The following is a 13,625-nucleotide window of genomic DNA, read 5'->3' as shown; positions in this document are numbered from 1 at the left end:
GATATGTTTTCTAGACATATCAATGAGTCACACCTTGTTTAGGAAGCTGAACTTACGCGAGCATTCAATACATTCATAAGACACTCCCAGGAGCAATCAAAACACTTCCATCTAGTGATACACTTTCCTACAGTCATCTGCTCCGAAGTGTCTGCGACCACCAACATGACAAACAGGTTGAGAATTGAGAGGTCCCCACAAGATGCTTCACCAGGAGTGTTCTCACTGATCATGACACATCACAAACATCTTCCAGTGTATGGGTTGGGGTACCCAATATGTTGAGAAGGCATTGAAATGTGCACTCACTCAGACTGGAGCTTACTTCACAGTGTTATGGCCATAATTTGACTTGTCTGTGGATGATCAGCTTGTGCAGCCATGTAGACAGGTGAGAGAAAGGGAACTATTGGCTTATATCCTTTGCAATATTTCTGGTCAGATTGTAAATGTGCTTTCTGGTTGCCGGCTGTGTCCCGTGTTGATAGAAGGTATCCAGTTATGTTCTGTTATGCAGTTTTGGATTATTGGCTTGCATTCTGGGTAATATGTCTGTCCAGACTCTTGATGTCTGTTTTGGATGTCGAGCGATAAACATGTCACTTAAATTCCTAATTGTTTAGATGGATTCTGATTGCATTTTAAAATCATGCAGCATTTTAAACTTGAATTTATGCAGTTTAAAATTTGTAGTGGTTAAATTTTATGGCACCACTGATAGAAATGATTGGTTAGACTAATGCCGAGTCTCTGAATATAGAATTAATTAATAAAAGTAATTCCTTTCAAATGTTTTAAGAAAGGAGACCCAGTGAGATGGGAGATTGAGAACCTGAGGGAATCTAGGTTTGCTTCATTTAGGGGTTCAGCATTGCAGAAAGCTGGGTGGAAGGGAAGATGTTGCAGATCAGGGACTGTGAGGCAGACTGCAGATTGGTTTTCTGACATCATACCAATGTTCATGGTATCATAGCTTTACTTCAGATCCACATCACTACTGGGTGGTTTACTGTTATTTAGCATCACTGGTGTTGGAAATTTCGACAGTCACTGACTCATAATAAACAGCTGTTCATACAGTCTGAAGTCAATGGCTTAGCCAGTCAGAACAGGGTGACCTGTGCAGATTCCATGTCAAAACAATTATTGGAGGCCATAACCATAGCTAGTTTTACTGATCAATTGATCAATGGAAATGCCACATTGTGGAGTTTAGGACAGCCCCATGTTCCTTCACATTTATTTGAAACACTAATCACCCCCACCCCCACCCCATAGCCTTGACAAGCAATGGCTGGAATGACTCTTGCCATTACATGTAAGATGCTAATCCCCATTGTACATTGACTGTCAGCCATCCTGAACAAGCTGTCACATCTTGTTATTGAAAGACTAAAGATAGGGGCAGTGAGGTAGCCTACAGGTTAAAGAGTTTGCTCGTCACACTGAAGACCTGGGTTTGATTCCCCACATGGGCACAATGTGTGAAGCCCATTTCTGGTGTCCCCTGCCGTGATATTGCTGGAATATTGCTAAAAGCGGCATAAAACTAAACTCACTCACTCACTCACTTTCTTTAGTATTGTGAGTGCTTAGTTTCCAGTTATCAGACATGAAGCTTGCTTGTCTATATTGCTCACTATTATTGTTATATGTATATATATTTAGGACTTACTCTAAGTCAGATGTCCTTGGATATACAAACCTTGGTACCAAGACCAAAATAGCATGTATGACCCTTAGCCGACCTCAAGGGCAAAGTGGTCTGAGGTAGACTGCCGCTTAGACCCTGAACATATATATAATTTTGATAGTAACAAATAAACCCATTTAAATTGAAAAGGAGCCCTAGTGAGTTAGGAGATCCTGAACCTGAGGAAATCTAGACTTGCTTCTCTCAGCATTGCAGAGAGGTCTAGGTGTAAGGGAAAATAATGTGGTTCAGGGACTGTGAGACAGACTAGGACTGGGACACCAACGCACCGGAGCCTGATAGGTTTATATGATCATTTAGTACCTGCTTGAACTGAATAGAATGTGAACTTGTCACGTACATTTATAGCTTACAACACCAGGCTTTGGCCTCTTAGTTGGCCAAAGTAGCTCTCTTTACCTCATTGTTTGTGCCATCCAGACTTGATCTGATGGGGAATTACAGGTTGCAGTATGTGCCTAACTCTACAGGCCTCTTGTGAGTGCAGACATTGAGAAACCGGTGGTTATCATGTGTTACCTGATGGTGTGTCGTCATGCATCCCAGCCAGCTGGGATTGTGGCTTGTGCTGTGAAATACTGATCTACCTGACCCAGACTCAATTATATACATGATGTATATACAAGATGACACGTTAACATTGTCACTCATTCACTCATTTGTGAAGCCCATTTCTGGTGTCCCCCGCAGTGGTGATGTTGGAATATTGCTGTGTTAAACTAAACTAGCTGGCTCGCTCTCACTCACTCACTCACTCACTCACTCACTCACTCACTCACTCACTCACTCACTCACTCACTCACTCACTCACTCACTCACTCACTCACTCACTCACTCACTCACTCACTCACGGTATCAGGCTATTCTCACATTGCTTAGCCTGTCCAATATCTGATGTAACATGAGAACTCAGTGGCTTTTATATGTGTTTCTAACCTAAGAACTCCCTAGTTCAGGCTTTGCTTATAGGTACAGTTTTCTGCAGTTACAGTTAAAGGGACTAATGATGAAAGTCATTCCTTTGATGTGATCTATAGTTTCTCTCAATCTATCCTCCTACATACTGTTCTATTTACTAACATCTTCATCCCCATCAAATGGGTTTGTTGGCCGTGTATCAATGGCTCCAATTAATCAGTGTCATGTTGCCCACAATGTGAAACCAACCATTTTTTATTAGAAATCACAATAAAAGAAACAAGATGGTTTTCTTTTAAACAATATTTAAAGGTGGGATTGGAAATTGTAAGTCAATGTTTGCTCAGGAATTTTTGGTTCTGAATTGTTCTTGTTGGACCCTGTTCCCACATTAAGCAGACAAGCTGGGATGAGACTAAAATAATGTGTACCTCACTGTCTCTACTGCATCCCGACTTGGGGCGGTGGGATAGTTTAGTGGTTAAGGTGTTCGCTCGTCATTGCCTGGATCTTGGTACAATTGCTGCATCATGAGGCTATTGCTGCATCATGAGACTATTGCTGCATCATGAGACTATTGCTGCATCATCATCATGAGGCTATTGCTGCATCATGAAGGTTGCTGCATCATGAGCTATTGCTGCATCATGAGACTATTACTGCATCATGAGGCTATTGCTGCATCATGAGACTATTGCTGCCTCATCATCATTAGGCTATTGCTGCCTCATCATCATGAGGCTATTGCTGCATCATGAAGCTTGCATCATAAGAGGGTTGCTGCATCATGAGACTTGCTGCCTCATCATCATTAGGCTATTGCTGCATCATGAAGCTTGCATCATAAGAGGGTTGCTGCATCATGAGACTTGCTGCCTCATCATCATTAGGCTATTGCTGCCTCATCATCATGAGGCTATTGCTGCATCATGAAGCTTGCATCATAAGAGGGTTGCTGCATCATGTGGCTATTGCTGCATCATGAGGCTATTGCTGCATCATGAGGCTATTGCTGCATACAGAGACTATTGCTAAACATTTTCTATATCTGTCTTGAAACATGAAGCATTTCCAAAGATTGAACACTGTTATGACAACATCTATATAATCTGATTCTGTCTTATTTCCAGGGCAATGCCACCCTCCATCTTTACCCTCACTTTGATCCTCTGCGGGAGATTGAAGGTAAGAGTAGTTAGTTTCTGGTAGTCATGGTCATGGCAGTTGTCTGACTACCTGTGTCAGGAGAACTTGCATCCTGGGCAAATAACTCTGAGAAATATCTTCTTGCTTACGAAGGACAATATTCTTGGATTATTGACATTTGAAAATTTCGACAATTTGGTAATTACAGAGTCAGGTTTAGTGTACAGTGTATTCCCAGTTATCTTTCATATATTGGAACGACACCCGCAACAAATTTCACTAAAATTAGAGACGGCCTCCGTGGTGTAGTGGTTAGAGCATCTGCTCAGAGAACGGAAGGTCGCGGGTTTGATTCCCGGCCTTGTCAAACCAAAAGACATTAAAATATGATACTTGTTGGTCCCTGCCTGGCGCTCAGTAGTGGTGGTCAGATTAATTGAAATAATCGAAGATTGGTCATAGTGACTAAACAACCAAGCAATCGATCATAATTTCTCATAATCGAACACAAACAATTCTGGAACACTTGTTTTCATTAACAATATTTTTCACATGGTTGGTTTTGTCTGTTACATTTCGTAAGCACTGCAAGCTCGTTTCAAGTCATGATTGAATTTATCTTAAAGATTCCAAGAAATTTGTTTCCAACATACTAGTCATCCTTTAAAGATGTGAAATTTTGCCCCAAAAAACCTAAAAGAACTACATGGTTTTTTTTCCTTATTCTTATGTGCATTAACAAATTTCATAAATGACGCTAACCAATTATTTTTGATGATTGATTTGTAGTAATTAACCAATCATCAATTATGAGATTTGAACCAATTCCCAACACTAGTGCTCAGCATAAATGGGTACAACAAGGACTGGTCGGCTCGGAGTCAGTATGTGTCTGAGTTGGATATGCATGCTTAACTTGGGTATGCATGCTTAACTGCGGCATTGTATCTCATTGGGCTAGCACTATAAAACCAGCTTAACTCTGGGCTAGTACAAGCAGCCACACATGCACATGCATGCATGTCATCATATGAACGAAACATCTCAAGTGCCATGTTAAACCCCATTTCACCTCACCTCACTAAAATTAGAAGTTTAAATTGGAACTAATAGTATGCCCTGATTCAGATTACATAGATTATTATCATTTAAAAAGAGGTCACTTCTCATCTCTTGTCTCTTGGGGTCGGTGGGGTAGCCTAGTGGTTAAAGCCTTGGCTCGTCATGCCGAAGACCCGGGTTCGATTCCCCACATGGCCACAATGTGTGAAGCCCATTTCTGGTGTTCCCCGCCGTGATATTGCTTGAATATTGCTAAAAGCGTAAAACTAAACTCAGTCAGTAAACTCTTGTCTCTTGATAATGTTGCTTTTATTAAGGTAAGTATTTTGCTGAATCGTCAAATATTCATGTTTGGCACAGCAGACACCCAACTCTCTTTAGGCCCACTATTGATAACCGTCTGTTGGCTGGGCAGCATGGCCGTCTGTTATGTTAGTCAAGTTGTTGGATAACATATGTTACCATTTGACAACATCAATTTTATGGACCGTTATTTCCCGGACCCATCATTTTGTAAAGCCTGATTAAAATTTCAAAGATATGGTGCTAAAAAGATTCCAGGAATTTTTTACTCCGGAGAACTTGTAAGCAGACATAAAAATTCAATTTTCTGTTCGTTTTGCATCTAAATTATTGATTAGACCCTGTCTGTTTGCTCTCCTTCACCTTTTTATAGTTAAAGAACAGGCTTAGGGCTCCCCATGTATTAATGCTATTCTGGCTAAGCTTAGTAATGTCTAGATGGGAGAGATCCAGCTGCCCAGGGGCTGGAGTTAGACCAGGGCTACACTAGAACTACAGTTGGGATTTAGACAGATTCAACCAGCTTGTATAGACAACTGTGGTCTGGGTCAGAGTTGCTTGGGCTTCATCTTTGTACTGGCAGACTGAAATGAGAATCAGTGGTTGGTTAGTTTTGTAACTGGCTGATCGTCTGAAGGCAGTTGGCATACCTTCAGTGACTGGTTTGCTGGTCCAAACTTTGTTATCTGAAGTCTGCATTGTAGTTGGAATATTGGTGACTGGTGTGAAATGATAGTTCAGGGTTTTACTCGACGCAAATGTGTCCAGTACGCACAAATGTAGAGAATGGACACAGAAAAAAATTCTCTGCATTCAAAGGAATGCACAATATTATTCACTGTACCTACACATCTATGGCTTTGCATCATTTCACCCATCAGTCTACATGACCATTCTCCATTAAAGGCTCTACAGTTTCAAAACAAACAGTTCTCTACATCGTTACTTCAGAGGACCCTCGTATTGCCTGCAAGGACCGTTAAAAGTTACAATTAGGGGTCCCTGGGACCCCCGTGTTTGTGAGTCGAGGTTAAACCATGCTGGTCAATCCCTCACATATGCTTACATATTTACGTGTTTTGGACACAGTTTTATATTATATATCCTGCATACCTTTACTTGTTTGTCAAATCTGGTAATTATTGCAAATGATTGTTGATGGAAGGGGATATTGTAACCATTTTAGATTGGCACCTTGACTATATGCTGGTTGTCATTAACAAACAATGCAGGATGTGGAGGGCATTATAACCAGAGCAGAAGTACTGAGCTAAGTCAAACCATTCCAGTTCACTTCAGACTAGGTGATTTATGGCATTATAGCACATAACTACAGTCATGTTGTGGCCAAAGAGACTTAAGAGGTGACTGGTTGAAGAATTTGTAAACCTTTCTTTTCTAGTTTTTAACTTTATAGATGCATCTTGTGATTGTGTTGCTGTCACTTGGACCCCTAGTCAAATGTTGGCCTAGCCCTACTGGTTGTGGCATTCAAGGTCATCATGACCACAGTGTCACTCTTCTCCTGTGTCACTCTAGCCTGTATCAGTGTACGCCCATGGGTCACTGCTCGTGTCACTCTAGCCTGTATCAGTGTACGCCCATGGGTCATTGCTCGTGCTGTCAACCACTCATGGGTATAGCCCAGACCCCAACATCTGGCGTCAACCTTTCTGCAACTGGAATATTGCTGACTGCAGCATAAACCGTTACAGACAGTTTGCCTTTACGTTGGAGCTGCTGATTGTGTGGGATATAATTATGCTGGATCTAAACATGGTGCTATGCAGTCCTTGACAGATGGGAGGAAAAATCCATAACATGTTGATCGACTCCCTCAAACAATGTGATCCCATACAAATGATGTGGAGTATGGTGGTATTGCAGTAAATTGTCATGACAAGACGTGATTGTCGGAGCTCATGTAGGTGTGCCACTTCCCCTATCAGATTCTTGGGATGTGAGTCGGCCTCCAAACATTTATTGTGCGGTTCTTTGTTTTTATTTCACAAGTGATGTGGTCGGTAGTAGTGTTTAAAGTGTTTGCTCGTCATGCCAAAGACCCAGGTTCGATTCAACACATGGGTACAGTGTGTGAAGCCCATTTCTGGTGTTCCCCGATGTGATATTACTGGAATGTTGTGAAAAGCGGTGTAAAACCAAACTCACTCACTTGTATCACTTGTATCACTTGTGGTGCTTACTGACTCCACCTGGGACTGCCCATGATGAGAAGTCAGGTTGAAATTAGTAGTTGATTTGGATTGTAGTTCTAATGACCTGAAAATATCATAGTGGTGATCCTTATCTTTCTGGGCTAGTCGCAAGATCTACATCATTTTGGACTTTCCTTCCAAAGTAAGATGACATGTTAAACCAAACTCACTCATTCCGACCCAAACAATGTGGATCATTACAATACGGTTTAAAACACTGAGGCCTGTTTTTATCACCCCAAACTCAATGTCAGTTGAGCTTATGGCATGTTGGCCATGTTTAACTGTTACATTTCAACACACACTAGGCTGTAGGTCCAATACTTTCTATGAAGTATCCTAACTGTGTTGTCTCCAAATACTGCACAAAGAATTCTGATCCACTGTCAGTTATATCAATCATGGTGGCCATATTGGAAATGTCAATGCTGGCCGTTTGTACGTATTTATTTATAAAATTTAACATACTGAAAGAATACCTGTGGTTTGGGAAGTAAGGTTTGTTTTTCGTATTTATTTAGTTTTCATCAAGCTATGACCATTGACCTCCATTTGTCTAGTTTTACAAGTTGCTGTGATGGCACTTGAATATTTCTGACATCAGAAACCTTCACCCACTGACAGAGGTGTTCACCTCATGTCCTGATCTGTTGACCTTTGACAACCACCAGGAAAAGCTGCATTGTGTTTATCCACTTAGGACAAATGTCTTTAGCATTATGAGTGCTTAGTTTCCAGTTATCAGAGGTGAAGCTTGCTCGTCTTGAGAGTTACAACTCAGACATTGGAAGGAAGTGGATGCAAAGCTATGGCTTCCAGCAAACCTATTTTAGTGAAGATTTGATATTGCATTTATCCTGGTTATGACACATGTCACTGGGAAGTTGCCAAGTAACTCACGGAGTTATGAAAGAAAATGAACTGATGCATCCTCATGAAAGCACTAGTAGTTTTGTTTATCAGCAGTCAATCAGCTTTCTTACATTCATGTTTGATCCTTACTTTGTTAAACTGTTTCATCCCATGTGTGCTTTCTGAGTTCTCTTCAGGAGCCAAAGAGGCAGCCAAAGAGATTACACGGTTAGATTCGGCAAATTAGTTTGTTGTGTGTCATACCCAGACGTGTGGCTTGGTGCTCACTATATCAACCACTGGCTTTTCTCATCCAAAGTTCATTATATTCTTTTTTATGATTACTTGAATATTGTGGAGTGCTGCATTGAACATGGCATGCCATTTCCTCACACATCTAATTTTACCTGAATATGGTTAAGATTGAGATCAAACCTGTATTAACGTTAAAGTTCAATCACTCACTCACCCAAGAAGTGATGAGGCTGGTGTTAAGTTGTATATTTAAAAGTTCTACAGACCCATGAAGATTCCTGTTAGAGTTAATCTTCAGCCACCCATGCTTGTCGGAAGAGGCGCCTCACGGAACTGTCTGGTCCAGACTCGATGGTTTGCTGACCGCCGCCATATAGCTGGAATATTGCTGAGTATGGGGTTAAACAACAAACAAACCGTACAATGAAAAACACCATTCCTTTTGGGTGAAATGTGTGAAGGATAAGTGCAGGAGCTGATGGCAACATTGTAGTGATGACAGAACATTCTCATAGGCTGGCTATTGATTTAGGATATAGAGATTGATAATCGATAACTATATATCGATAAGTATTGGAGAAGTAACTTTCAACAAACAGATCTTAAAGAAATCAACATTTCATGTCACGGGTGATTGTTGACATTTGGTTTTAAACAACAAACAAGTCCTATTTTTTATAAATTAATTTGTTTCTCAGTCACTTTATCCACATTAATATGAGCGAGTGAGACGGGCTTTCACATCTGTTGTTGTGTCAGTGATGATCACGCCACAGACCTTTGATTTCTTCATGTGTTAACAATTTGCTGGGTTTTCTTCCAAATCTCCACACCAACTTATGATTTTTCTTTCTGCATGATGGCAGTCAAGGACCAAACTTGAAATGTCTTTTCAAGAACAATGCACAATAAGTTCAGAATGTATAGATTTTCCTGGTTTTACAGCAACTACGCAGTTGGCAACTTCTTAATCCATTACGGCGTCTGCTGTCTACTGTACCAGTCTAGTCCCCGTGTGCCCACATGCTGTCAGAGTTCAACTGAAGTTGAACATTGATTTTGTGAAGCAGTCTGTGCAGAACGTAGGTGTCAAGTCACTTTGTCTGCTGCTGCTGCCACTGCCGTTGAGGATCTACGTTCCAGGCTTTTACACCACCGCACAGCTGCTTCCTGTAACGTCGCTTGTTGGGACATGTGTTTCCCTACTCATTTGGCCAATAAAATCTTTAGTGAACATGTTGTCCTCAGCCTCCAGACACTAGTCCATCTGTCACATTCATCAAAGGACAAGTCACATCTTAAACCATCCATTAAAAAATCTGAAAGGTGAAACCATCAATTAAATAGCGACGATGTGGACAAAGATTTCATCAGCTGTCTAGCGCAACCTAAAAAGATAAACTATCAACTGAATTGCAGTGGTGGATGACACCGTCAACTGAATATTTATTTGAAAATTACTTGATTCTGATTGGTTAATCAGAGGTTTCAAATCACATTATCCACTTCCTGTTGAACGGCTGATTTGATAGCTGCTTCCTGCAGAACCTTATGTTATAAACATGACTTCTCTCAGGCAGGTTTCAACAATATTATGTTTAAGTCTTACCCTCATCTTAGTAACCTAAAACCAAGTTGTGAACATCTTTGCCACAAGCAAATTGTTAGTTTTCGTGATATTCTATGCACACGGGTTTGCATATACATTTGTATGTGATGACACAACATGTTGAAACTTTGGCACATGTGGACACTTCACTTTCATTTTTGAAAGAGTTTTGATAAAAGTGTTCTTGAATGATTGATGAGTATACAGAATTATGACTTACTGACCAGTCTAATTGTAGGGTAGAATTCATGCCCATTGTAAGTGATGTGACCCCTGGAGACCCGTGTTAGAATTGGTCTTCAGCAACACATGCTTGTCAGGCTCACTGGCTTGGTTGGTTGGTACATGTCATCATATCCCAATTGCATAGATCGATGCCCATGCTGTTGATCACTGGAATGTCTGGTCCAGACTTGATTATTTACATATCGCCGCCATATAGCTGGAATAGTGCGGAGTGTAGCGTTAAACAACCAACAAATGTAACTAATGAAGCCTTGAATGCAAGAACAACATGAAAATACATTACACTGGTGCAGGGGAGAAAACTCTTGATACTTAATAAACCGTTCTGCTGCTACTGTGTGATATTACTTGATTCAAACTAATTTGAATCACAGCTTGGCTGTAATGAAGTTTGTGTAGGCTCATGAAAGAGTAAAGGTGTCATGCTAGATTTGATTCTTGACATCTCTCTAGCCTTTAATCATGGTCTCCAACAGAAGGTGTTAACATGTTAGCTAGATTAAATGTTTCATTCGGCTATATCTTTACCATGGATTTAACTCTGCACCTTGAGGGCCTTTGTTGCTGAAACTGCAATGATGATCAAATCGATCGTTTCTCACAAATCTGATCCACTTGTGAACATGGCAGCCATATTGAAAATGTGCCCTTTGACATTTGTGTGTGTATCATCCACCATATCCTGTTTATTTCCCCCACCTACTCTAACCTAGCTCTCCTTCCTGAGCTGAAATACACTGCCCTGAGAAGTCTCCCTCAGCCCTGAAGCACATTACTCTGTGAGATTATCTGCTTAACATCCTGTGAGATGTTCCCCTTGTGCCTTGAAGAACACTATCCTGTGAGATTTTCGCCCTGGGTCTTGACGAACACTGCCCTGTCACATGTTTCCCTTGGGTCTTGAAGAACACTATCCTGTGAGATGTTCCCCTGGGTCTTGAAGAACACTATCCTGTGAGGTGTTCCCCTTGGGTCTTGAAGAACACTGCCCTGTCAGATATTCCCCCTGGTCTTGAAGAACACTATCCTGTCAGATGTTTCCCCTGAGTCTTGAAGAACACTATCCTGTGAGGTGTTCCCCTTGGGTCTTGAAGAACACTGCCCTGTCAGATATTCCCCCTGGTCTTGAAGAACACTATCCTGTGAGATGTTCCCCTGGGTCTTGAAGCACACTGCCCTGTCAGATGTTTCCCCCTGTGAGGGTCTTGAAGAACACTGCCCTGTCACATGTTCCCTGGGTCTTGAAGAACACTATCCTGTCAGATGTTTACCCTGGGTCTTGAAGAACACTATCCTGTCAGATGTTCCCCTTGGGTCTTGAAGAACACTATCCTGTGAGGTGTTCCCCTTGGGTCTTGAAGAACACTGCCCTGTCAGATATTCCCCTTGGTCTTGAAGAACATTATCCTGTCAGATGTTCCCCCTGGGTCTTGAAGGACACTGCCCCGTCAGATATTCCCCCTGGTCTTAAAGAACACTATCCTGTGAGATATTCCTCCTGGGTCTTGAAGAACACTATCCTGTGAGATGTCTCCCCCTCCACTTGAAGTACAACCCTGTGAGCTGTTCCCTGGGACATGTCATCGCCATCTGTACAATGTTGACTGTAGAACACTTCCCTGTCCTGTCCACACCCAAGAAGCCAGCATGTTATCTCTGGACAAGAGCTGCTTCAGCTGATGTCAGCTCCCACTTCCGCATCCAGGACTCAACGCAAGCAGTTACAGCTAGTGGCAAGCCCAAATTTAATTGCTAATATAAACTGACATCTACACTCTGGGTACACAGTTTCACTAACACAGGCAAGACCAGTTAAATGGCATCAGGTACTTTTGGGGTTCTGGACTATCTCTAAGTACCTGGAGTCTGTGAGACCCAATGTTAGCAGTTTGTCCCACAGGTTATTGACTGCCATTGGTTTTTAAAACTAGAATGGCGAAGTATACCATGGTCGGTGTGTACGATCTGTCCCACAACCCCAAGACTTCAGCAAGAGCCAGCTCATTGAGTATGAAGTTACCGTGGCTGAATGTGTGTCATCGTGACCTGAAGCACTGGATCGTTGTTAATGCTGTCAACCACTAGCTAGCCTTGCCCACATTAGATAGTGTCAGCTACAGTGATGTCACAATCTGTCACACAGCTGTGTGTCATAGTAACTCCCATACTGAATCTGTCACACAGCTGTGTGTCATAGTGACTCCCATACTGAATCTGTCACACAGCTGTGTGTCAGTGACTCCCATACTGAATCTGTCACACAGCTGTGTGTCATAGTGACTCCCATACTGAATCTGTCACACAGCTGTGTGTCATAGTGACTCCCATACTGAATCTGTCACACAGCTGTGTGTCATAGTGACTCCCATACTGAATCTGTCACACAGCTGTGTGACTCCCATAGCGTATTTGTCACACTACTGAGTAGAGCTCTGATGGTTTATTGTAGTATCGATAATCATTGTACTTTATCTGACGATAAATATATGATACTTTTTATATATATCGTAATATGTATCGTTCACCTTAAAATTGTTAATTTTCACAAGAAAATGATGGTTATGTCAAGATTTACACTGTTACTTGCTATCAAGTTATACATTTAAAAGAAAATAACTCAATATAACATATCGTCATATGCTTTGAAATGTATTGTTCCAAGATATAGTGATACGTATGTTATTGTGAAATTTCTGTATCGTCACACCTCTACAACCGTGTGTCATTATCCTGATGCAATGTTCCTTTGTTCATGCTGTCAGCCTCCATCTGACCTAGACATGTATATTCATAGCAGGAAAATAACTCACATACCATAGCATTAGCAGGAATATGTGATGCACCTTTCACTGCTTTGAAGGAAATAAAACTAGATCTCAAAACACAGTGGTAACACTGACAATGTAATCTGACCCAGTGTCAACTGAGAACACCCTGCAAGCATTCCATACTAGATATTTCCAGTGTAAGCTGCTGCCTCAGGTCTGTCTGGAGGAGCCACTGACTAGCTCCACGTTTGTTGATCTGTTCCACCCGTGTAGATACAGTCCAGGATCACTGACAGGAATACCTCGTCTTCCAGTTTCATTTCATTGTTGTCAGGGTGATGTTATAATCTGTTTTTGCATCACACAGTTAACATGCCAACGCCATTTACAAGTGTGTAGATGGTGCACCAGTGGGGAATTGTTCAAACCAACATGTTTACTGACCATTGTTGTTTTTTTCACACCATTTGAAGTTCAGTGATATCAGAATGCTAGTGGGTAGTTTCAATTATGGAATATTTGTTTTTCCAGCCAAA

The 13,625-nt window shown here is 41.4% G+C and overlaps 1 protein-coding gene across 1 annotated transcript in view; it reads left to right on the top strand.

Annotated features, from left to right (window-relative positions):
* The window catches only part of LOC124271460 (EH domain-containing protein 1-like), an 82,573-nt gene that overhangs the window by 54,245 nt on the left and 14,703 nt on the right, over positions 1-13,625 (top strand). The window contains 1 exon segment of the mRNA XM_046706618.1: positions 3,763-3,817. Within this exon segment, the coding sequence (XP_046562574.1) occupies positions 3,763-3,817 (55 nt within the window).

The sequence above is a fragment of the Haliotis rubra genome, unplaced genomic scaffold (genome assembly GCF_003918875.1).
Source record: "Haliotis rubra isolate DU_JTF1 unplaced genomic scaffold, ASM391887v1 Scf160, whole genome shotgun sequence".
NCBI classification, from domain to species: domain Eukaryota; kingdom Metazoa; phylum Mollusca; class Gastropoda; order Lepetellida; family Haliotidae; genus Haliotis; species Haliotis rubra.
The sequence above is the reverse complement of the archived record's forward strand: the minus strand, read 5'-3'. Positions and strand labels throughout refer to the sequence as shown.